Raw genomic sequence first — 25,895 nt, 5'->3', positions numbered from 1 at the left:
GGCAAGGGGTATTGGCAGAATTAAACATTCATCTTCTCATCTTGTTTGCAAATGTTTCCTCTTATTTTATAAAAGGGAAAGGAGTTATTGCTTTAGATAATTTGGCTGATGAAGGAATCATGTGTTTGTTTTTTTTTAAGTAGAAGTGTCAGGGGATTATTTCCCAACTTTGAGTGTGAGGTTGAGACAGGCCTCACCTCTCTGGGAGCTGAGGGTGCCAGCCCATGGCCTCGAGGGACAGAGGCTAACCTGGCATGGAAGTTCCAGTATTGCTCTATTGGATGTGGATTGTATTACTGAGAGTTTGCCATTTACATAGTAGCCAGAGATTCATTGCAGAAGGACAAGGTATGTTGCAAAACAGAGCATTAATGGTTAGATTTTTCAGGCTGAAATCTCTTAGAATTAGGAGTCAGACATAAAGATCCCAGAGTGACATTATTTTTTCACTTAACCAGAACCTGGATTATCTCAGTGGCAAGAAAAGAAAAGTTCCTGACTTGTAGGAAACGGGTCCAACTCAGGACAAAAAGTGAACATGGGTACGAAAAATGTTTCAGGGGTTGGAAAGTTACTGGTATTGTGTTATTTGCTATTTTCATTTCATTAGATGTGACTTTTATGTAATAAGACATCTTATAAATGGCAGCTCATCAATAAAACTAGAATTATAATGATTGAAGAGTGGTTATTCCCCAGTTTAACTTTTCAGCAGCAGTAATGATTTAGCTCTTCAAAGGATTGTTGTGTATAGGTATAGTTGTATATTCCTATAGTTTGTTGCCAGAAGGATATTGAGAAATTACTCTTAGTACTTTTCTCCAGAAGAGAGGCAGGAGTCGCTGGGAGATGCAGAAGGAAAGGAATTATTTTTATTGTATGAAAAAAACTTAATCATGTGTATGTGCTACCTATTTAAAACAAAAGCACCTCAAAAATAGCATAATGTTACATTTAAAAACTAAAAGGCCCGTTCCAGACTGAAGCCTCCTTGCAGTTTGCCCTTGGTGTGACTCTCAGTTGTGTGTGTATTAAGTGACTGGTCACATGATGAAAAGACTGAAACTGACATTCTACCCCTTCTTTTCTTCTTCCTATCTTTGGAATAGAGTCAGTGAGCTGATGTTGGCTAATGAGTACTGGATCTGAGACACTGACGTAAAACTCAAGTATGATTTCCTCTTTGGCAAGAGCCCAGTATGCTGGCTGACCATTGCCAGTTAAAGATGTATCATAAACCTCCTCACCAGGTTAAAGTTTACAGCTTAATTAAGTGCAGGACAAAACTTGTTGGTACAGATTTTTTTTAGTTGAAATTCATAAAATTAACCATTTCAAAGCAAATGATAAGTACATTCACAACATCGTCCAGCCATCACCTCTATATAGTTCCAAAACATTATCATCACCCCAAAAGAAAACTCTGTACCCATTAAACAGTTACTCCATATTCACCCCTTCTGCTAGCTGCTGCTGCTGCTGCTGCTAAGTCACTTCAGCCATGTCCGACTCTGTGTGACCCCATAGACGGCAGCCCACCAGGCTCCCCTGTCTCTGGGATTCTCCAGGCAAGAACACTGGAGTGGGTTGCCATTTCCTTCTCCAGTGCATGAAAGTGAAAAGTGAAAGGGAAGTCGCTCAGTCATGTCCAGCTCTTTGCGACCCCATGGACTGCAGCCTACCAGGCTCCTCCGCCCATGGGATTTGCCAGGCAAGAGTACTGGAGTGGGGTGCCATCGCCCCCCAGGAAGTACCAATCTGCTTTCTATTTCTATTTACCTATTATGGACATTTCATATAAATGGAATCATACACATGTGGCTTTTTGTATTCTGACCCAGGGATCAAACCTGTGTTTTCTTGTATCTCCTGCGTAGGCAGGTGGATTCGTTTCCACCAGTGCCACCTAGGATACCAAGGGAACTTTTCATGCACAGATGGGCTCAATAAAGGACAGAAATGGTGTGGACCTAACAGAAGCAGAAGATAGTAAGAAGAGGTGGCAAGAATACACAGAAGAACTGTACAAAAAAGATCTTCATGACCCAGATAGTCACTATGGTGTGATCACTCACCTAGAGCCAGACATCCTGGAGTGCGAAGTCAAGTGGGCCTTAGGAAGCATCACTATGAACAAAGTTAGTGGAGGTGAATTCCAGTTGAGCTATTTCAAATCCTAAAAGATGATGCTGTGAAAGTGCTGCACTCAATATGCCAGCAAAATTGGAAAGCTCAGCAGTGGCCACAGGACCAGAAAAGGTCAGTTTTCATTCCAATCCCAAAGAAAGGCAATGCCAAAGAATGCTCAAACTACTGCACAATTGCACTCATCTCACACACTAGCAAAGTAATGCTCAACATTCTGCAAGCCAGGCTTCAGCAATATGTGAACTTCCAGCTGTTCAAGCTGGATTTAGAAAAGGCAGAGGAGCCAGAGAGCAAATTGCAAACATCCGCTGGATCATGGAAAAAGCAAGAGAGTTCCAGAAAAACATCTATTTCTGCTTTATTGACTATGCCAAAGCCTTTGACTGGGTGGATCGCAACAAATTGTGGAAAATTCTTCAAGAGATGGGAATACCAGACTACTTGAGCTGCCTCCTGAGAAATCTGTATGCAGGTCAAGAAGCAACAGTTAGAACTGGACATGAGACAACAGACTGGTTCCAAATCAGGAAAGGAATACGTCAAGGCTGTATACTGTCACCCTGCTTATTTAACTTATATGCAGAGTACATCAAGAGATAGGCTGGACTGGATGAAGCACAAGCTGGAATCAAGATTGCTGGGAGAAATATCAATAACCTCAGATATGGAGATGATACCACCCCTTATGGCAGAAAGCAAAGAAGAACTAAAGAGCCTCTTACTGAAAGTGAAAGAAGAGAGTGAAAAAGTTGGCTTAAAACTCAACATTCATAAAACTAAGATCATGACATCTGGTCCCATCACTTCATGGCAAATAGATGTGGAAACATTAGAAACAGTGAGAGACTTTATTTTGGGGTGCTCCAAAATCACTGCAGATGGTGACTGCAGCCATGAAATTAAAAGACGCTTGCTCCTTGGAAGAAAAGTTATGACCAACCTAGACAGCATATTAAAAAGCAGAGACATTACTTTGCCAACAAAGGTCCATCTAGTCAAAGTTATGGTTTTACCAGTAGTCACGTATGGATGTGAGAGTTGGACTATAAAGAAAGCTGAGAGCCGAAGAATTGATGCTTTTGAACTGTAGTGTTGGAGAAGACTCTGGAGTGTACCTTGGACTGCAAGAAGATCCAACCAGTCCATCCTCAAAGAAATCAGTCCTGAATATTCATTGGAAGGACTGATGCTGAAGCTGAAACTCCAATACTTTGCCCACCTGATGTGAAGAACTGACTCATTTGAAAAGACCCTGATGCTGGGAAAGATTGAAGGCAGGAGAACGGGACGACAGAGGATGAGATAGTTTGATGGCATCACTGACTTAGTGGACATAAGTTTGAATAAACTCTGGGAGTTGGTGATAGACAGGGAGGCCTGGGGAGCTGCAGTCCATGGGGTTGCAAAGAGCCGGACGCAACTGAGCAACTGGACTGAACTGAACTGAGCTGAACTGAAGCGCCACCTAGGAAGTCCTGAGATACACTTTAAAAGGAGGAAAGATGGGTTTGATTGCCGAATACTATATAATAGAGGTCTCAGAAAATAGCTGTTCCGGGGCCTGCTTACAGCTTTCTCAACGAGGCTGATAATGTGCTGCTGTTGTGGCCCGTGAAAACTTGTTTGTTGTGCAGTATTGTTTTCCCAAGACAACAAGAACCTTCACCTAAAATAGAGGTCAGAGGCTGCTCTGGCTTGTGACGTTTCCATCATGGCCATCAAGATAGCAAAGGAAGCAACTGACCTAAGCGAGGTCATGGGTGACTGTTCAAAGTTTGGTTCAAGGTTACATATTCAGTCAACACATAATGTTTTAAAGTAATTCTGCCTTGTTCTTAGTGAATTTGAGAATGTAAATTTTTTAGAGCCATGGCAAGTACACTGTACCCATGTATTTGAATATAAATAAATATGAATGTTCCAATCTGCCCCTCAGCCCCAACCAGTATTTTCTTATGACCCCATGAATTACTTTTCAGCCAATGCAGTATAGAATTTCAGAAGTGAAAAAGTACTTTTAAAAATGAATTCCTTTTTTTTTTTTTTTGATGTGAGCCCTTTTAAAAATCTTTATTGAATGTGTTACAATATTGCTTCTGTTTTTATGTTTTGGTTTAAGGCATGTAGGATCTTAGCTTCCCAACCAGGGATTGACCTGAGTCCCTTGCATTGGGAGGGACTTAACCATTGGACCACCAGGGAAGCCCCAGAAAGTAATCCTTAGAAGTGCCTCACATGAATGTATTTGCATTTCGCCCTTTATGTGTCCTTTCTTTTGGTGACCTCATATCCATGGTATTTGCCATGAGATACTAGGATAGAAAACTGCCGATTCGTGTCAGTGACTTGACATGGACTGTGGCCAGCAGTAGTTGCTGACTCATAAACGTCTGGTTGGGACCTGACAGCACTGAGCAGGACAGGTGAAGTTCAGAGGTCAACATTTAACACTGTCTACCTGCTAGATGGATGCTCTTATCACTACTAAATGATGTGGTCTTTTTAATCAAAGGAAGGTTTTCAAACACCCAAACACCAAACCCCTTATACCTTAAAGATGCTAAAATTATAAGCCAAGTCTTTTCAAGAAAATAGCATTAAAATGTCTGGATTTTTTTTTTTTTTAATTCATAGACTACAAAAAAGGGCCAGGCCAATAACATAGGAGCATGTGGTCAGTTCAAGTGTGAGGACAGATGGCAGTTGACATTTCGACCCTAGTAAAGGATGGAAACCTTGGCAAAATAAAAATATCTGTCCTGTATAAAGCAGGCAGCCACTACGTGCCTCCCACAGTTATTCCCATGGAGGGATCCACATGTCAGAGGCTCATCAGATGTGTTGAAAGCTTGTGTCAAAGGCAGCTTGTTAACCTCACAGCATCTGACCTGTGTTTGGGTCACTCATCTCTTGTCTCCAGTTGCTCTCTCTTTTGGAGAGAATGACTGCTCTCTGGCATTCTGCATATTCACCATTTTATCACACAGGGTCACGGGAAATCCACATCTTGTAGGAGCCACTGAATGACAAGATATGATGTCATTAAATTCAGGAGTCACATTAGCCAAACCCCAGAACTTAAATCGGGGGATTTTGCTTGTTTATTCTCCTTAAAGCGCCTTATACTGATTCCTGGCCAGGGATAAAGTGCTCCTAGTTAACAGTCTATTAAAAAGACACCACTTGAATATTTTATAAAGTTTGCAAAGTCTTATCTGCTATCTATTAATAATGACCTAAATCTGAAATGATTTGGTGTCTATTTATTCTTCATCCACGTGTATAGCTATGAACTTCTGTGCTCATCTCTGTTTATGACAACTAGAGTTTCTTTTTTATTATCATTTTTAAAGAGGGATTCCAGGGAAAGCTTAAATTTTCTGGAACTTACATAGGCAACAGTATCAATCCTGAAATGTAGTTTTTTTATTCTTAATTTTAAAGACTTGACAATAGAGGAAGGAAATACTCTGAATTGACTTAAAATCTCTATCGACATAACTTCTCAGCATCCCAGCAAACATCAGTTAAATGAGTGAAGTCTCTCTCTAGCCCCTTCTATGATTTACATTCGTTGCTGTTCAGTCATTCAGTTGTGTCTGACTCTTTGTGACCCCACGGACTGCAGCACACCAAGCTTCCCTGTCCTTCGCCATCTCCCGGAGTTTGCTCAAACTCATGTCCATTAAGTCAGTGATGCCATCCAACCATCTCATCCTCCGTCAATCCTTCTCCTCCTGCCCTCAATTTTTCCCAGCATCAGGGTCTTTACAGTTTACATTGTTTTCACAATAATTCTCTATACCCACAAGTGAAACCATGCTTCAGCTCCATGGTGGATGTTTTTGCCAGTTGACAGCAAAAGAGGCAATAACCAGGTGAACAAATGCATGATTAGAGCTTTAAGCCCAGAAAATCCCTGTAAGCTGTGAAGGCATGGGTTCACGTTCAAGAGCATTTGAGAATAAAGATTTCCACTCTGCAGTTAATAGGGCACTCTCTATCTGTGTGACCTTGTGCAAAGCATTGGCCCACCCCGGGCCTTACTTTCCTGTGTGTAAAATGAAGCTTTTGCATCAAATATCTTCAAAATCTCTCTGGATCTCAGATGTTCTGTGAACTGTGAAATGTGGATAACCACCGTCCTTCCAGGTTAGTGGAAGCCCTAAGGGAGGACTGAGGCAAAGTATGCAAGATCTTTTAAAAGTTAAGGGGTGAATAATACATAAATAAATAAAAATAAAAGTTAAGGGGTGAACAATAACAACAATAGTAATGTTAATGGAAAGATGACTGTGGAGTCAGAGAAACCAAAATGCCTTTTCCAGAGGCTCACAGTGGGTCTTGGTTATTTGGTTTTTGTTTGTTTTTTTACTTCTTGAGCCTTTTCCTGTGTGTTGGGGTAGAGCTGATTAACAATGCTGTGGTGGTTTCAGGTGAACAGTGAGGGGACTCAGCCGTACATATACATGTATCCTTTCTCCCCCAAACTCCCGGCACATCCAGGCTGCCACATAACAGTGAGCAGAGTTTCACCTGCTATACAGTAGGTCCTTGTTGATTATCTGTTTTAAATATGGCAGATTATACATGTCTATCCCAAGCTCCCTAACTATCCCTTCACCGCATCCCTCCCACCAGCAACCATAAGGTCATTCTCTATGTCATTGAGTCTCTCTGTTTTGTAAGTAAGTTCATTTGTATCATTTCCTTTTCGATTCCACAGTAGAAGGGATGTCATAGGATATTCTCCTTCTCTGTCTAACTTACTTCAGTTGTTTGTTAAGGGAAAGATGCAATGTTGGCTTTGTGAGGTTACTGCAGATGTGAGGATAGACTTGGATTGTTTTCCGTGTGCCCAACACCGTGCTTGCGGCTTACACATGTTCTGTCTACCCTCACAACAGCCCTAGAACATAAGTTCTGTTCATCTGCCCGTTTTACAAATGAAGAAGCTGAAGCCTGAATTACCTGGCTTGCATAGGGTTCCTTGTTCTGTGTCAGAGCTGGAATTTGACCCCAGGTCTCTTTGCCCACAAGTTCTTCATCCCTGTGAGTTGCACAATCAGCATGTAGAATAGTCAGAACACTCGTGGGACAAAACAATGGTCTTATTTTTTTGTTGTTGGTACTTTTATTATCCTCTATCAGAGCTCCCTTTCTCACCCTTAATAATATCTTAGGCAGTTCCATAGCTTTCTGCTCACTTTCAGCTCTTAAAAGTCCAGTACAGTCAAAGCCTTTATTCTCACATCCATATCAGATCTGTACCCTTTTCCCAGTTCAGATCAGATCCAAATAGGAGACCTGCAATAAGGAGGGGGTACAGCCTCTTCTACCCCTTTTTATTACCTCCTTCCTGTTCTGCTTGTGGTTCCTTGAGGGTCCAGACAGAGGGGAGGGAAATGACAGGTACAGGGGACAAGATGTTATACTCGCATTGTCATACTTGACTTTCAGCTAACACTGGCTGGAGACATTTAAAAAAAAAAATAGGGCCCATTTTTAATTCCTTGACAGAAGTGTGCAATTTCTGGCTAAGCTGTTTCAACAAACCCCCTCCATCCTCCTCAGCCTCAGGTCCTACTCCTCACGCATGCTAAGTCACTTCAGTCGTGTCCGACTCTTTTCGACCTTATGGACTGCAGCCTGCCAGGCTCCTCTGTCCATGGGATTCTCCAGGCAAGAACGCTGGAGTGGGTTGCCATGCCTTTTTCTAGGGGCTCTTCCCCAGTCGGGGATCAAACTCATGTGCTGGAGTGGGTTGCCATGCCCTTCTCAGGGGCTCTTCCCCAGTCGGGGATCAAACCCACGTCTCTTATGTCTCCTGCACCATCAGGCAGGTTCTTTACCACTAGCACCACCTGGGAAGCCCCTGCTCCTCATAGTCTCTTTCTAATGAAATCTCCCATGCTCAGCAGGTAGCTTTCTCAGGTGGGTTCATTCACGATGCTTGGATGTGGGCACCAGCCATAGGACACACAGGCATCCTCAGTGAGCCAAACAGTGGCCATGCACACCTCTCTGCCTTCTGTCTCTCCTTCGCCTGCCTTCAGAAAGGCATCCAGCCAGCTTCCTAATTTCCAAACCTTCCAGACTCCCACAGGCTGCAGACTCTGTTCATGAACATCACCAAGCTCCAGGACAGTCCAGTCAGTCTTTCCCAAGACTCTAACATCAAGCTTCTCATGGACCCACAGCAGCACCAGGGCCTGAGCACCCCTATTTAGTGAACATCTAGGTGGGGAGCAGGGAGCCAGTCCCCCCTTCTCCCAGGGTCCTTTTAATTCCTCTCACAATATAGGGGAGCGAACACCCAGGCCTGCTGTGTAGACAGCTCCCAGCCCACTCTCCTCTCTGCCTTTTTGAATTTTGTTTTTTTTAAGGATGCTAGAAATGTTAATAAGATAATTTCAGATGTAGGGAGGCAGTAGGGGTTGAGTCATCAGGTAGATTCTACGATCCTTTGCTAAGTCCAGCCAGGGTATTGCTAGCAACCTGCTCTAGGAGATGGAATATTTATCATCATTGTTTTCAGCTCTAAAACAATAGCCAAAATTTTCAAGACTCTGGGGAAAGCCCCATTCCATATTGTAGAAGCTTTAGTCCCAGATGGGTAGCCACTGTGAGTGGCAGCTTCCACCTCCACTGATGGTTCTGGGCTTGACAGAAGCCTGGGAAGGTGGGGATGATCGGGAATTCAGGTCCCATGATTTTCCCTTTCCTGTAGCTTCATTCCTCAGCCTTCTGTTCCTAGAGCCATCTTCACAGAGTAAGACATCTTTTTAGCTCTTACCCTTCCCAAACGGGAAACTCTAGGAAGGCTGAAATTGTTCTCAAAAAGAACATAGGTATCTAGGCTGACGGGACTTTAAAGGCAGCCCAACTGATGACACCTTTCTTAGCTTGGGAACACAGGTCACCTTCCAGAGAGCCATTTGTCACCTTTTTCATTTTAAATACTCTTGAAGCTCAGGTGTCCATGGCCCTATGCCAAGCAAAGAGAGATATATTAAAGGAGACAGACAGGATCCCTATTCTCGAGGATATTTATTGGCTTTGAACAGAATGGTATAAATATGAAGCCAGGTGTGTACTTGGATGTTAGTTTAACTTGGACGTAAGTAGCCAAATCCCTATTTTTCTCTTGGCTTCTGGTGCCAAGAATGAAATGCTTCAGGCAGAGTGTTTAAGGTTATTACATTGTTCAGTCGCTCAGTTTTGTCCAGCTCTTTGCAACCCCATGGACTGCAGCATGCCAGGCTTCCCTGTCTATCACCAACTCTCAGAGCTTGCTCAAACTCATGTCCATTGAGTCGATGATGCCATCCAACCATCTCATCCTCTGTCATCCCCTTCTTATTATAGCTTTCTTCTGTTTTCGCATTTGGCCATTGTTTATCCCCAGGGGAGGACCAGTGAGTTGCTGGAGGGTTTGATTTCCTTGATGCTGCCTCATATTCACCTACTTCTGACTTTGGCAATAATTCCAGTGCCAATCAACCGACTTTCTATATTTATCAGCAGCTGCTCCAGTGACGTGCAAACAATTTTCTCAACAGCTGAAAAACATGAAGATAGAGAGGAGGACATTTTGTTCTTTATAAAAGAGCTTGGTTGGAACGAGCATAGGAAGCGTGAACCATCAGCACAAATCTTTTTATCTCTGTATCTTTTCTATCTTCCCCAGCGTGATGTCAGGTTTAAGGAGAGAATACAGTTTTGTCCAGAGAGGAATGAATGTGTAACCTCTGTGGAGTACACTAGAATATTTTGAATCAGCTGGGCCAGTGTTCTGGGCCAGAAGGCCGTGTTTGTTGATTTCCTTAATTTATGTCTTGCGGTTTGGGATGAAGGAGGCTCATCCCCAACCTCTCCTTCCAGCCCAGTTTCACCAGATGGCTGGCTCTTAGGCATTCACATTTGGTAAATGCTTCTCTGTGAAAAATGATCAAGATCAACTGTAGATGGGATTTGCCTAGGGGTCCAGTGGTTAAGAATCTGCCTTGCAATGCAGGGGACTCAGGTTCGATCCCTGGTCAGGGAAATAAGATCCCCCATGCCTTGGAGCAACTTGCCTGTGAACCACAGCTACTGAGATCCCACATGCTACAACTAAGACTCGACACAGCCAAATAAATATTTTTTAAAAATATCAGCTGTAGAATATGTGCCCTCCCCAGGGCACTGCGGGGCATGGAGGATCTGAGAGATTCAGGACATCATCTGTGAGGTCAGAGGCTTCCAAACTGCAAGGCACTTTGACTCCATTGTTGTTCAGTCTCTACGTCATGTCTGACCCTTCAACCCCATGGAATGCAGCATGCCAGGCTTCCCTATCCTTCACTATCTCCCAGAGTTTGCTCTGACTCATGTCCTCTAGTCGGGATGCCATCCAACCATCTCATCCTCTGTCACTCCCTTCTTCTCCTGCCCTCAGTCTTTCCCAGCATCAGGGTCTTTTCCAACGAGTCAACGCTTCGCATCAGGTAGCCATAGTATTGGAGCTTCAGTTTCAGCATCAGCCCTTCTAATGAATATTCAGGGTTGATTTCCTTTAGGATTGACTGGTTTGATCTTCTTGCTGACCAAAGGACTCTCAAGAGTCTTCTCCAGCGCCATAGTTCAAAAGCATCAATTCTTCAGTGCTCAGCCTTCTTTATGGGCCGTATGGGGATCAAACCTGTGACTTTGGTGTTAGTAGCACCACGCTCTAACTAAGCTAACTGGCCAGGATTTTGTCTCCATTACTGTGAAGAATAATAAATTGTGGAGAATAACTCCTGAAGAATATGTCTATGAAGCCCTCACAATATGCCTGGTTTACCAAAGCCATTGGTACAGAATAATCAGAGAGGTCATTTCTGTGCTAAGATTGTGTCTCTGCTGCTGTTAGAGGTCTTGGGTATCTGGGCATTAATGTGCTTAGAAAAAGTGCAAGACAGAGTGAAGAAACCTGGTTTCTAGTCCTAGCTCAGACCCTATCAAGGAAAGGAGAGCTGTGTGGAACAACCAGCAGGTCCCAAGTGTTCTAAGTCACATGAAACACTTTGCAATACAGAGTGTTTCTTCTTCCTCCAGCAACCTGAGAAGTGGGTCCGCATTTCAGAGATGAAGAAACGAGAATTCAGAGAGAGTAACTTTTCCTAGTTAGTGCCCAAGTCTTCCTAATTCTAAAGCCTGCCTGTCGCTGTCTCCCCAACTTTGATCTCCCTGGACCCCAGTGTTGCGAAAGGAAGATATGAACAGCCCCACCTACCTCCCTGAGCTCCTCTCCTGTAGAAATGAAAAACCATCTCTAAAGTTTATTTTCTACTTGAAAAAATTCAACCAACCGGCATCTTGCATATTATTTTAAATCTTTACTGCCACCTAGTGGGCATAATCTAATCAGAAGAATGAAAAAAATTTTCAGTTCACTTAAATTAAAACCTACCAATTCATCTTATATTCATCTTGTGCTCTTATCCTTTAGAAATTGCATTCGAGCAAATATCGTGGTCTTCCATTTTTATCTTTATATTAAACTACCATATGTGTGATTCCCTCTGAAAGGATTTTGGTGAGATGCTGGACATCATGTAAATCCCAGCTTAAAAACAAAAAATTCATGCTTTGTGACCATATAATATACACTAGCTTATAATGGGCTATACTTGTAGAAATTCTAATCTTCAATATTCATAACTTGTATAGTATACTTTTAACTTTTTAAATATTTATTTGCTCAATTCTTTTTACATTCTCATGATTTAGAAAAATGAGCTTATATTGTACATACTGTTTTACAGCTTATTTTTTTACCCAATCTATTCTGGACATCTTTCCATGTCTGCACACAAATCTACCTTATTCTTTTTAACAGTGTATAGTATCCCATTAATGACTATACTATAATTAATTTAACCACTTTCTCATTAATATCCACATATGTTGGTTTCAGTTTTATTGTTTTTTCAGGGGACAAACACACATACATTCACATGCACATCCTTTTCAAAATTTATTTGCAGAGTGAAATTTTAGCCATGAGATTGCTGGATCTAAAGGTTGTGTAAATACTGAGTGACCCAAGGTCACCAGAAACACATCTGCAGTCAAAAAATAAAAGTCAGGTGTACTTAAACCTCAGCAAGGAAGAAAACCAGAATAATTGTGAGTCACTGCTGGATGACATTTGAAGGAATTTTTATGGGACTTGAGCTTGTGCCGGGTACTATAGGAAAGTTTTTCTAGAAGAGAGAGAATTCAAGTTGGCCTAGAAATGTCATCGTTAGTACAGGAGCAGCAGTCACAGATGTGGTCAGAAGAGGGGGGTGTTGAATCACTTTGTGTACCGAGAGGCCTTATCTGCACATTTCTTTATTCTCTGAATGATTTTTGTGATCAATTGGGGATATCAGGGGCAAGCTGCCAGCAATGCTTTCTTTCCCTTTCTCAGGCACATTGATTTTAAATGTCTCTAGACATTTAAATTGCTCTCCAGAAAGGTTGCCCAATTTACATGCAAGCCTTAGTGATAATGCATGCTCAGTGGATTGGTTCAAGACCACCACAGTAAGGCAAATACAGCAGTTAAATGAGCCACACAAATTTTTTGCTTTCCCAGTGCATATGAAAGTTATCTTTACTCTATGTTGTAGTCTGCTGAGTGTGCGATAGCATTATGTCTAAAACAGCAATGTACGCACCTGAATTAGAAAATATTGCTGAAAAAAATGCTACCATCTGAGCCTTCAGTGAGTCATAGTAGTAACATCAAATATGACTGATCACAGATTACCGTAACAGATATAATAATAATGAAAAAGTTTGAAAAATTGGGAGAATTAGAAGTGAGCAAAGGTTTTTGAAAAGATGGTGCCAATAAACTTGATGTAGCATTGCCACAAATCTTGAATTTGTTACAAAAAAAAGTATTATCTTCGAAGCACAATAAAACGGTGTATGCCTATACATTCTTCTGGGTTCTTTTAAATACTCAGCTGCCCTAATAATGATGTTTCTAATAATCAGAATAACAGCAACTATAATAATAGCAAACTTTCATAGAGACCTGAGTCCTTTATTCCATTGAATCCTCATCAGAGAACTTGAGACAAGCACTAATAACATCCTGGCTTTCACATGAGGACCCCAAGGCTAGAAAAGGGGGGAACTAGCCTGGGTCACGTGGTTAGCCAACAGCGAGCTGGGGTTCAGAACCAGGGCGTCCCATTCCAGGGCCTACACTCTTTACTGTGAAGAAATACTTTCTTCTTTATCTTCTTCACAGGATCCTGCCACGGAGAATTTAAAGCTGAGAAATTAAGAGCCATTGAATTGATGATCACAAATTTTAGAAAGTCTGGTTTAGGTGATAAGGAAGTAGAGTCCTGTTTACAAAAATGAGACTTATGGGCATTGTTCCAGAAGTCGCATATATAGTATTAGGGAGGCAGCCGGCATGGGATGGGGAGGGGGAGCTGGTACTTAGCTACTCACAGGTGCCCTCAATTAATAAAGGCTGATGAGCGCCTTCTTAAAATCACAGCCAGGACGCTATAATTAAATATTCTCTGGGCCAGCTGGAGCTCAGACGCTATTTAAATCACCCCCAAGGAAATAAACAGAAGGACATCCAGGCCCTTGGATCTGCTGAGGCTCATGATGTTCCCGCGCTAAGGGAGGATGGGGGGTCTGCGAGTCTCCTGGGGAAGATTTTGTGCAGGGCAGGAACGCGGGATGAAATGGCGCTTAAGTAAATAGTTATTGAGTGTGTAGTGGGTGCATGCTGGGGCCCACCTGCTTGGATTAGCAAAACTATGGATTTAACAAACGTGGAGTAAGGACCGGCGGCTGCTCTTTTCCAGATTGTGCTGGCTGCGGACGAGACATCAAGAATGGACAGGCCCTGCTGGCGCTGGAAAAGCAGTGGCACTTGGGTTGCTTTAAGTGCAAGTCCTGCGGGAAAGTCCTCACCGGAGAGTACATCAGCAAGTAAGCCTGGGGCGCAGGCGCGGATGGATCCTTCAGCAGGGGTGGGGCATCGTGGGCTGCCCTGCGCTCTAGGAATACACCCCAGCCCAGCCCATCAGACGTGATGAAAGACCTTCACATTCCACAATCCATATGAACTTTTTGCTATGAAACTTTGGAAAGGAATTTTATTCTTCTGTTGTTGCCCACTATAAATTTAATTAAATGTTCATCGTTGCCTAATGTAACAATTAACGAAGCTGACATAATGGTAGGCTATATGTTGCAACCAGTTAAGCGTTTAGTAATTTTACTTTTGCTAATCCCCCCTCCCCCATTTGAAACTACGGATAGTAAACCTTTATCCTCCATTCAGGTCTCAGCCATGTCTGCTGGCCCTCCCCTGCCCCCACCCCACCCTAAAAAAACTCAGTGTCCAGGCACAGAGCCCATTAGGACCACTCTGGAGTAGGTTCCTTAGAGTCAGAGGCTGGTGTAGAGAAGAGCTAGAGCAGGTGACGTTTTGGGGGTTTTGTTTAATGTGACCTTGAAAAGCTAGTTACAGTGGTTACGTTTTAAATTGAGGAAAGAATGAGCATGGGGTGGGGGGAGGGCCTAGAGGCAGTAAGGGAAAATATTCCCCTCTGCTAAGTCTCTTCTGTCGTGTCCGACTCTGTGCGACCCCATAGACGGCAGCCCACCAGGCTCCCCTGTCCTTGGGATTCTCCAGGCAAGAACACTGGAGTGGGTTGCCATTTCCTTCTCCAATGCATGAAAGTGAAAAGTGAAAGTGAAGTCACTCAGTCATGTCCGACTCTTAGCGACCCCATGCACTGCAGCCTACCAGGCTCCTCCGTCCATGGGATTTTCCAGGCAAGAGTACTGGAGTGGGGTGCCATTGCCTTCTCCGAAATTTTTTTTCCCTATCCACTTTTTAAAATGTTCTCCAACCAGCATCTATTTAAAAAAATTTTTTTAATGAATTTAATGTATGAATATACACAATGAAACAAAATAAGTAGCTTGGGCCCCACCCCCTAGAAATCTAATTCTGCAGATCTGGGGTAAAGCAAACCTTGGTATTCAGGAGGCAGAAACTACACAGGTGATTCTGAGGCACAGCCAAAGAGAACTGCTCCGCCTTTAACACCGATGCCTGTGCAGAGCTAGGTAACTGGGCTGTCTGGAGACGTTTTAACTCTCCCATGCGATGGCACACCTAGAACATGGTCTTTTAACTGTGTCATGAGGTAAATGAGGGGCTTCCCAGGTGGTGCTAGTGGTAAAGAACCCGCCTGCCAATGCAGGAGACGTAAGAGATGCAGGTTTGATCCTCGGGTGGGGATGATCCCCTGGAGGAGGGGGGCATGGCAACCCACTCCAGTGTTCTTGCCTGGAGAATGCCATGGACAGAGGAGCCTGGTGGGCTACAGTCCATAGGGTCGCAAAGAGTCGGACACGACTGAAGCGACTTAGCACGCATGCAAGAGGTAAATGAAGACAGTTGCAGGAGGATGGTTGAGAGGCCCTGGGCCCCCAGGCTCCCTCAGGACCAAGGAGAAGGCGTCGCCACGCTCTTAGGAGGCTCTGGTGTGTGAATCAAGGAGGTGTGGGGGAGGAGACAAGGAAGAGGAGTGTGGGACTACAGCTGAAGCCCGTCAGGCCTGGTGCTGAAAGAGAGGGACGCCATGGTTTTTGCTAGTGAGGTCTGAGGCAGTCAAGGAATGAGCAGTGACAGCCATTTGGCTGTTACTCCCATGTGGCTTGGAGGACCTCAGCACTCTCTCTGGAGTGTTTGCTCCTGTGGGTTTTGACTCTGCCCCACCAGGTCTCCTCCAGGCATGTGAATGGTAGTTGAGCGAGAAATAACTTCTTCTTCCCTTCTGTGCAACTGGTCGGAGAGAGATGGGGTCTGGGCATCTGTCCTGCCCTCGGAAGCTGAGCTGTGTTTGTCCTGCAGGGATGGTGCTCCATATTGTGAAAAGGACTACCAGGGGCTCTTCGGGGTAAAATGTGAAGCCTGCCACCAGTTCATCACAGGGAAAGTCCTGGAGGTAAGTGACACACGGGCTCCCATCAGAACCACCATCATGGTCCTCAAGGCTCTCGGAAACACACAAGGGTCTCTTTTTCCATCTTTTTCTCACGTGCAGAGGAAAGAAAGTAGTTGCAGGTGACAGATCACTTAGAGAATGTCTGTGTGACACTGTCTGCTCAGGCAGTGTCTACTTCATGCTGGAAACTGGAAGGATAGAGAATATGAGGGAAAAAAAAGAATGGAAAAGAGTCTATGAGGAATTATGTAGGAGGAACGGCTTTATTAAACTGTTCTTTTTATTTAGAGGTTAGAAAAGAGGAAATGAAGACTGTGTTTGAGCCACATGTGTCTGTGTGTACAAATGTGTGTATAAGTAAGTGAGTAAGTGTTAATTGCTCAGTCATACCCTACTCTTTGAGACCCCATGGCCTGCAGCCCACCAGGCTCCTCTGTCCATGCGATTTTCCAGGCAAGGATACTGGAGTGGGTTGCCATTTCCTTCTCCAGGGGATCTTCCCAACCCAGGGATCGAACCCCAGTTTCCTGCACTGCAGGCAGATTCTTTACCAACTAGGCTACAATATGTGCCTGCATATCTGTGTGTGCACATGTGTGGGTGCTCATGTGTGTACAAATGGGAGCATACAGACTCAGGGAACAGAGGCTCTGAATGGAAGTTAAGAGAAAAAAGTCGTTAGAGGTGAGGGCGTAGGCTTCCTCACCCTTAGAAAACCACATCCTGTGACCCAGAACGTCCTGTGGCCCAGGCTGACAGAAGGCTGTCAAGTTCTGGTGTGACTGACTGCCTCGCACCGGGAAGCTTGGTTCCTGCTTTCTCAGCAGTCGCTCCGCCACCTTCTGCCTCTGGGCGGAACTGAGCTCCTGAGTTGGCGCCATCAGTAGACTTGGGGCCAGAGGTCAGAGAGTCACTGCCCGCCTGCCCACAGGCCTGTGAGATATTAACCCACTCTCATGGAAAAAGTAAGGGCTTCCCAGGTGGCTCAGTGGTAAAGAATCTGCCTGCTAGTACAGGAGATACAAGACCCCTGGGTTCAATCCCTGGGTCAGGAAGATCCCCTGCAGGAGGAAATGGCAACCCACTCCAGTATTCTTGCCTAGAGAATTCCATGGACAGAGGAGCCTGGAGGGCTACAGTCCACAGGGTCACAAAGAGTTGGACACCACCGAGCACACACACACACAGCAGAAGTAAGCATTGCCTCACACCCACCCCAGGTCTCAGGGTGAGGCTGTGTGCTGAGAAGAGGTGAGTCAGGACGCCCAATGGGGCCCTGGGAACGTGACCGGCAACTCGTCACATTGCGTCTACAGACACCAGTCACTATATCGACATCACCACATTCAAATTTCCCAGCAGGGTGTGGTCCAGGGACCCAGGACATGAATCTGAGTGGCCCCCAAGGTGTCCCTGGGCATCTTCTGTGGGTGTAGTCTTCCTAATCCCACAGCAAGCCCCATGATGCCTTCCTGCCCATGAAATGCAGGACAGGGGGCAGTGCTGGCTCTGTGCTGGACCTAGTCCAGCTAATTAGGTTTGGGATGCAGGTTGTCAGTGCAGTTCCTGACCCGGAAGAACAGTGTTTCGGGAAGAGGAAACCACAATGGCAGAGGCTCAGCAGCAAGGACAAGTATAGCATACCCAAGAAACCAAGTCATTTGGGCAGGGGTATGGGTGAGAGAGAGGATGCTGGAGGAAGGGAGGGGCCCGAGTGTGAGGACCTCAGAAATCACTGTCAGGAGTTTGGCTTTACCTTGAGGATGGTGGGAAGTATTGAAGTGATTGTAGCTGGAGCGTCATGTGATAGGATCAGACTGCTGTGTGAAGGATGGGAGGGAGTCCTCAAATGAGTGTGCCCCCCTGTTCACAGCAGCTCGGCTCACACCAGGCAGAAGGGAAAACAACCCATGCCTGTCCCTCAGCCTTAGGAAGGAATTCTGACACATGCCACAGCATGCGTGTACCTTGAAAACATTATGCCAAGTGGTAGAAGCGGTCACAGAAGACCACATACTATATTCTATTTGCATGAAATATCCAGAATAGGTAGATCCATAGAGAAAGCAGTTACCTGAACTTGAGGGCGGGGAGAGAGTGGGGAGTAACTGCTTATTGGTTCCCACTTAGGGTGATGAATCTGCTTGGGAAATAGAGGAAGTGGTTGCAGAACCTTGTGAATATCCTAGATGTCATGGAGTTGTTCCCTTTAACATGGTGTATCTAATGTTATGTGAATTTCACCTCAAATGAAACACATTAATGGATGGAAATGGAGTGGGGGGAAGACAGGGAGGGCACGTAGAGGAGAGCTTTGGACTGCAAACAGTGGTGCTGCTGGCTAGAGTGACACCTGAGAAGTGGACCCCCACCACCCACACACAGTTGCGGCAAGGGGGATTTTTCCTGGCCCTTCAAAGAAGGCTTTTATTGCGAGTCCAAGGATACTTCAAGGCTGGGTTTGGGGCCCAAGGTCATGCACATGCTTAAGAAAGCTATTGGAGAAGATGGGTGTGACGCATCCAGAGTTGTCGCTTCAAGTCCAGCCCTCTCATCCCAAGACACAAGTGCAGTGGTCCTTGTCTGTCCTCTGAATGTGTCCCTCGTCCCTCCACAGAGCAAGGAGCCCTGAGAGACTCAACAGCATTTCCTTTGAGCTTCCCAAGTTTGATCTGCTACATGGGGCTGAAATAAACCTGTTGAGGTGGGAGCAGTTAGGAAATTTCATTTTAAAACAGCAGGAAGATGGGGTTTAGACTTATGGAGTGATCCATGCATGAAAATACCAAATCACTATGCTGTACTCCTGAAACTAATATAATATTGTATGTTGATTCTAATTCAGTAACAAATAAATAAAACACCAGAACCATTTCCCAGATGTTTGGCTATAGCTAAAGGGACAGGAAGACTGAATGCCGCCCCCAGCTTGGAGGCCCCACATTTGTAGACAGCGTGTATGGAGGCAGCTCTCTCCTCAGGCCATATGTGGGACTGTGTCCCCCCAAAAAAGAGTTGGGGAGACAAAAGGACTGAGGGGGGCGGGTGTTGATTACCTTCAGATTTAGTTCAACTGCTATGGGAAGGAATCTCTAAAAGAAAACTGGATCCAAGAACATGCCGTGTTGAAGACACATCTGCTCGCTCTGCTTTTCCCCTGGAGGCCAAGTACTTGGATGCTTGTAGGGGCTGTGAGGGCCCCTTACCACGTTGGCTTCAGGCCTCCGTGAGGGCCAATGGTGGGGGTGAAACCTTGCATCCTTTCCACACAGACCCACAGAGGTGGGGCTTCTGGGAGCAGTTTGCAGCAGGGTTCTGGGCAGAGTCAAGACCCACCCACTGGGCGTGCTGTCCCTCTCAGATGGGTGTGTGATCTGGAAAATCATCCTGTGCTGTGAGCACGCCGACATGTGACAGCTCGTGAGTCAGCCTGGCCCAGCTCCCAGCAGAAAACCCTGAGCTCCTCCCTCCACCTTTATTCTCTGATCCACTGTAGGTGCAGCAGGATGGGTCTGATTTGTTGTAAATACTATAATCCTTGTTTTGGTTTGGGTATTCCCCATTTTTAAAATTACAGTGAAATCCACATAATATACCTGGAGTAGGAAATGGCAACCCACTCCAGTATTCTCACCTGCAGAATCCCATGGAGAGGAGCTTGGTGGACTGCAGTCCATGGAGTCACAGGGAGTTGGACACAACTGAGCATATGCCACATGACATAAAATGTAACGTCTTAGCCATGCTTCAGAGTACAGTTCCGTGTATTACATAGATTTATGATGTTGTGAAACCATCACCAGCATCCAGCTCTGTAGCCCTTTATGTCTTATAAAACTGAAATCTGTGCTTATTAAACTGTAACTCCCCATCCCCCTCTCCCCACAGCACTTGGCAGTGACCATTCCACTTTGTCTCTATGCATTTGACTGCTCTGGGCATCTCATATAAATGGAGTCATACAGTATTTGTGGGGTCTTGTTTGTTCATTTGTTTTTGTGATGGCCCTTTTTCACTTGGGCTTCCCTGGTGGCTCAGCTGGTAAAGAATCCACCTGCAAATGTGGGATACTTGGGTTCAATCCCTGGGTTGGGAAGATCTCCTGGAGAAGAGAACAGCTACCCACTCCAGTATTCTGGCCTGGAGAATTCCATGGACTGTATAGTCCATGGGGATCGCAAAGAGTCAGACACGACTGAGCGACTTTCACTTTTTACTCTCACTTTTTCACTTAGTGTAATGTCCGCAAGTTTTGTCCATGTGGTAGTGTGTGACAGTTTTTTCTTTCTTTTTCAGGCTGAATAATATTCCATTGTATGGACATACCACATTTTGCCTTTCCAGTCTGTGATGTTTGGTTTTGTTGTTGCTGTTGTTTCTGATTGATTTTACCCGTAGAGATTGTGAATGTATTGTGAGTTCCCCGTGTCTTCTGTAACAGTGGTGGCTTAGAACCACAGAAACTTTCTCTCACAGTTCTGGGGCCAGAAGTCCACAACTGAAGTGTTGGCAGGGCTCCTTTACAAGGCTCTAGGGGAGGATCTTTCTTTGCCTCTTCCAGACTCTGGTGGCTGTGGCTACATAACCCTGACCTCTGCCTTGGTCTGCACAGAGCCTTCCCCTCTGTGCCCTGTCTTCTGTCTGTGTCAAACCTCTTTCTCTTAGAAGGTCCCTTATCATTGGATTTAAGGTTCATCAGCATCCCAGGTGGCACTGGTGATAAAGAACCCATCTGCTGATGCAGGAGACGTAAGAGATGCGGGTTTGATCCCTGGGTCGGGAGGATCCCCTGGAGGAGGGCATGGCAACCCACTCCAGTATTCTTGCCTGGAGAGTTCCGTGGGCAGAGGAGCCTGGCGGGCTACAGTCCATAGGGTCACAAAGAGTCAGACACGACTGAAGAGACTTCACACACATAGGCTCTTCCAAGATGATTCCTTCATCCCAGGATCCTTAGTTTAATTACATCTGCAAAGCCCCTTTTTTCAGACATGCCAAGGTTCCAGAGATTTTGTGTGGATATATCTTTGGTGGTAGGGAGGGGGGCACCATTTCAGTCAACATGGAAACTTACACAAGTCTCATCCCAGTGAGGGCTGAAGCTCTGATGTGGTTTTAATGGAACCCTCACCGAGCATCAGAGATGTCCTGAGACCGCTTCTCTGGACGTGTTTCGTCCGGGATACCACCAGACACCTGAAGGAGCTTTAAGAAGGAGAAAGGTCCTGGAACAGTGATCAAGGAGCTCCAGGCTCAGCTATGTCAGTAACTCCTGAGGAATTTGGGACAGGTCATTTAGCCTCTTTGAGACTATCTGCATATATAGGTAAAAGGACTTCCAGACATAGAAGTGTGGAAGGTAAAGGAAGAGGACCTGTCCCATGGCTGCCCCCTTCCCTCCCCTGTTCTAAAATTCTGTCTCCCTCTGTTATTGTTTTTTTCTTTTTGGGGATGTAATTGTTTCACAATGTTATGTCAGTTTCTGCTGTACAACGTGAATCAGCTGTATGTTTACATGTATCTGCTCCCTCCTGAGCCTCCCTCCCACCTCCTGCTTGCACCCCTGTAGGTCATCACGGAGCACCGAGCACTATAGCTCCCTGTGCTGCACGGCAGCTGCCCACTACCTGTCTGTCCTACACGTGGTCGTGTATATATGACAGTGCTACTCTCCCAATGCATCACACCGTCTCCTTCCCCCACTGTGTCCACAAGTCCATTATCTGTCTGTGTCTCTGTTCCTGCCCTGCAGATAGGTTCATCAGTCCCATTTTTCTAGATTCCATATATGTGCGTTAATATATTTGTTTTTCTCTTTCTGACTTATTTCACGCTGTATGACAGACTCGAGGTCTATCCACATCTCTACAAACCACCCTATTTGATTCCGTTGTAATGGCTGAGTAATATTCCATTGTGTATATGTAAGACATCTCCTTTACCCATTCCTCTGTTGATGGATATTTAGGTTACTTCCCTGTCCTGGCTGTTGTAAATAGTGCTTCTATGAACACTGGGGTACATGTGTCTTTTTGAATTATGGTCTTCTCATGTGCCCAGTAGTGGGATTGCTGGGATAAACCCTTCCCAGGATGTGGGCTTGAGGGGATGGGGAGGAGAGCCTTCATGTGTTTCAATGAAAAGGGCTTCAGTGATAGGAAATCAGGGATCTACTTTTGGTTCTGGAATTCACAGCTGTGTGACCTTGGGCAAATCGATTTCTTTGAACCTTGATTTTTTCTTTAATATACAAATGTTAAAATATACATGTAAATCCAAGACTTGGGCCACTTGACCTCTAAATTTCCTTTGGTTCTAAGGATCTGAATTCTATAATTCTCCTTGTCTTAGATATAGTCTTGGATCTAAGGGGTCAGAGCCAGCAGTTCTTTTTTTCTGGAGAGATTTTTCTAGAACACTCAGCATATAGCATACACTCAAACTGTAGTTTTCTCATTAGCTTGCTTTCAGTTCTGTTTTTGAGGGTCATCTTGCTATAAGTGGCACATCTTTTAGAGCTTATGCTAATTAACCTATAAATTCAGGCGTGTTCTGAAAATGCTTACAACCTGCCTCCTAACTAAGAAGTCCAAAAGCAGATTTGCGTGAGATACAGCCAACAGCCTGCTCTCTCCATCTCCATCTCTAAACTCTTCTCAGAGCAACCTTCCTCCTTCTGGTCCTACTTCCCTTCCCTACACCCACCCTGCTCACTTCCGCTCTAGCAGCCCAGAGGTAACAGGACTCGGCGTGAGCCTTCAGACTTAGGTCACAGATGTCAGTAGACATTAGGGGCATCCCTTTGGTGTGAATTTCTGTCCATCTTTTTGTTGGATGGTCCTAGGAGATCTCTGACTCCGACAAACTTCATTTCCTGGGTTCAGGTTGTTACCTGCCAACTTTCCCAAGAAAGAAAGCAGCAACAAAATCATTGCAAAATGAATGCAATACAGAAAAAAAAAAAAAAAAAAAGCAAATGTCAAACTGGACACAGAAGTCTGGAGGGTAAAGGAAAAGAGCCTGTCCACCGCACCCCGCCCCCGCTCCCCCCCCGCCGCCCCCCCCCGCCCTCCCCCCCCCTCCAGGGCTGTTCCATCTGCAGACCGAGGGTGGTCTTGAGTTCCCTTTGTCTGTCCTTTTGCACAACTCCCTCCCCCAGGGAGCTCAGTGTTTACCAAGCTCTCTCACATTCCTTCAAGACCAGTGCTCTCTGTATTGGCTGGCTCTGCAGACAGGGCCACCCTGAGCAGGCACCTGGCCATCTGCACCAGAGCCTCCTGTGCTCAGACCCCAGAGACAAAAGGAAAGTGGCGTGTCTGCATTCTTCCCAGGAGAGGAGGGCAGGGCTCCGAGTCTCTCCCTGGCTTTCTTCCTCAGGTCACCACACCCAGGAAATCAATCCTCCTGTCTTTCCAGAAGGGCTGGTGGCCCACATTGTGCTGGGGTGGGATGTCTACTATGCCTCTTGTGCTCTCCTGGGAAGAATGTGTGACAGGCTCTGTTACAATTCGAGTGTCTCACGATGTAAGAGCCCCTGACACGTGGCCCGTGGCCAGTCCTTAGTGCCTTTCCATCCCTACCCACGGGCAGCACTGTCTTTATCTGTTAACTTGGAAGTGATGGACCAAAGGACAGGACTTAGGCTGGCTTTAGACCCTTCCTGCTGGATCCCCTGCAGTATAGCAAGTGTACTCACCACGTGATTCAGCAAATCCTTTCCCTTGATTCTCTGAAGGATTAAAAATGGTGGCTTTGTTTTATCTTGTTTTGTTTTTACTTTGTTTACTTTTCAACTAAAACTCCTTTTTCATAAAGCCCGAGGACAAATGTTTATGATGTTCCTGTAAAACTAATACACATTACAAACTGGAGGTCCCATCCGCTTCCTTCATTTTCCTGTATTTTAAGCATGTTCTGAAATGAGTAGGTCTTGGTCTGGGCTCACCTGTTATCTAATGAGAGGAAACAAGCTGTTCCAGGGCACTTGCGTGGCAGACGGTCTTTTTGTCACCGTTGAACACATAATTTGCAGAGACAGACTGAACTGTGAAGTCCCTCCTTTCTTGTTCTGTGTGTGTCCTTAAATGCAAGCAAGGCTAATAAACCATGTTCAGGCAGAAAACTAATTGCATTCTTCTCATTCCTACTGTGGCCCCAGGAATGTGTACCTCCTTCCCCTTAATTGTGGACCCAAATATTTTTCTGGATCACGGAAGGGAAAAGAATCAAGTAATATTAGAAGTTTTGAGTCAGATGGTCTCTGCCCTGGTGAAGAGTGAACCACCACAATAGCAGGCTTTTGCATAATAAAAATAGTTAACATCTACAAGTGATCTCATAAATATTTGATCCTCACAATAGGCCTGTAAAGTGATGAAAGCAGTTACTACTGACCTCCATCTACAGATGAGGCTGCTACGCTAGAAACCTGGAGGCTGACTGGTAACTGAACTGTGATTAGAAGTCTCAGTTCTCAGAAGATAGAAACACATATGAACATCCATGCACACCCACATACACACACGTACACACACACTGATTCATGATCCATGTGGCAGTAATCATTGCAGAGAACAAGTAACTAAATTGCCTCCTGAAATAACTTACAGAAGGACCAATTCCTGGTGAGATGAGGAAAGTCTATCTGAACAGTGGCCTTGCTATATCTGTTTTCAGGGCAGTAAACATTTGCTGCTTCTTTGGTTTCCTTTATTCCTGTGTCAAATGTTGCCGAAGGTCAGGGACCCTGTGCACAGAGTCTGTGGCGTTTCTACATTGTCATGCCTCATTCTGTCTTGCCCTCTTTACTCAGCTGGAGGCTCCACAAGGGCACCTGACTTGGGCCATGGAGACAATTGTAGGTGGATGGTGCTGTCTTAGACGAGGGAACACACTTTGTGTACAGAGCTCTGGTTGAGGATGCCCCAGAGCTCCATGGAGAGTCAAGAAGAGCTTTGAGGCCATTCTAATATAGGCACACACTGGTCACTTTTCCTAATTTAAAATAGAAGTTAACAATAAACTGCAGAAATGGCTTTATCTTAAATATGAGTTAAGCAAGATATGCTATAGTCATACAAAGAAATATTATTTAGCAATAAAAAAGAACAAGGTCCTGATTACCTGCTACAGAATGGACGAACCTTGAAAATATCCTAAGTAAAAGAAGCTAGTCACAAAAGATCACCAATTAGATGATTCCTAGAATGGGCAAATCTGTAGAGACAGCAAGTCTGCTGGCTGTTGCCCGGTTCTGGCGGGAGAAGGAAATGACTGTCAATGGGTATGGAGTTTTGTTTGGAGGTGATGAAATGTTCTTAGATAGTAGTGATGGTTGCACAAGTCTGTGAATCAATCAATACTAAAAACTACTGAATTGTACACTTTTTTCCAAAAAGGTGAATTTTATGGCATGTGGATATCTCTGTGTAGGTAGGTAGGTAAGTAGACAGATATACATACACATACATCTATCCATCTGTGCAGAGATATACAAGGTGATAGAGAGTTGGAATCCAGTATTTCTCAGTTTCCATATCTGTAAGATGAGGCTGCTAATTGCTACCTCATAGAGCTGCAGGATTTGAAAATAAAGGCATGAAAATCTTTAGCATAATTAGTAGCCAGGTTAGTCCCTTCTCCTTTCTCTCTCTCCTTTCTTCCGGTCTTTGATAGTTTCACTTATTAGAAAGTGGGTAAAGCCCAAGAATGGGCTTCCCTGGTGGCTCAGACAGT

General features: G+C 44.9%; 1 protein-coding gene across 16 annotated transcripts in view; it reads left to right on the top strand.

The window, feature by feature from the left end:
- ABLIM1 (actin binding LIM protein 1) overlaps nt 1-25,895 on the top strand; it is a 331,575-nt gene that overhangs the window by 208,861 nt on the left and 96,819 nt on the right. For all 16 annotated transcript variants that reach the window (XM_061403573.1, XM_061403571.1, XM_061403570.1 and 13 more), the window contains 2 exons: nt 14,001-14,127; nt 16,067-16,160. In XM_061403573.1, coding sequence (XP_061259557.1) covers nt 14,001-14,127; nt 16,067-16,160 — 221 coding nt within the window. The remainder of the gene's footprint in view (nt 1-14,000; nt 14,128-16,066; nt 16,161-25,895) is intronic.

The sequence above is a fragment of the Bos javanicus genome, chromosome 26 (genome assembly GCF_032452875.1).
Source record: "Bos javanicus breed banteng chromosome 26, ARS-OSU_banteng_1.0, whole genome shotgun sequence".
Classification (NCBI taxonomy): domain Eukaryota; kingdom Metazoa; phylum Chordata; class Mammalia; order Artiodactyla; family Bovidae; genus Bos; species Bos javanicus.
This window is presented reverse-complemented; position numbering and strand designations above follow the sequence as displayed.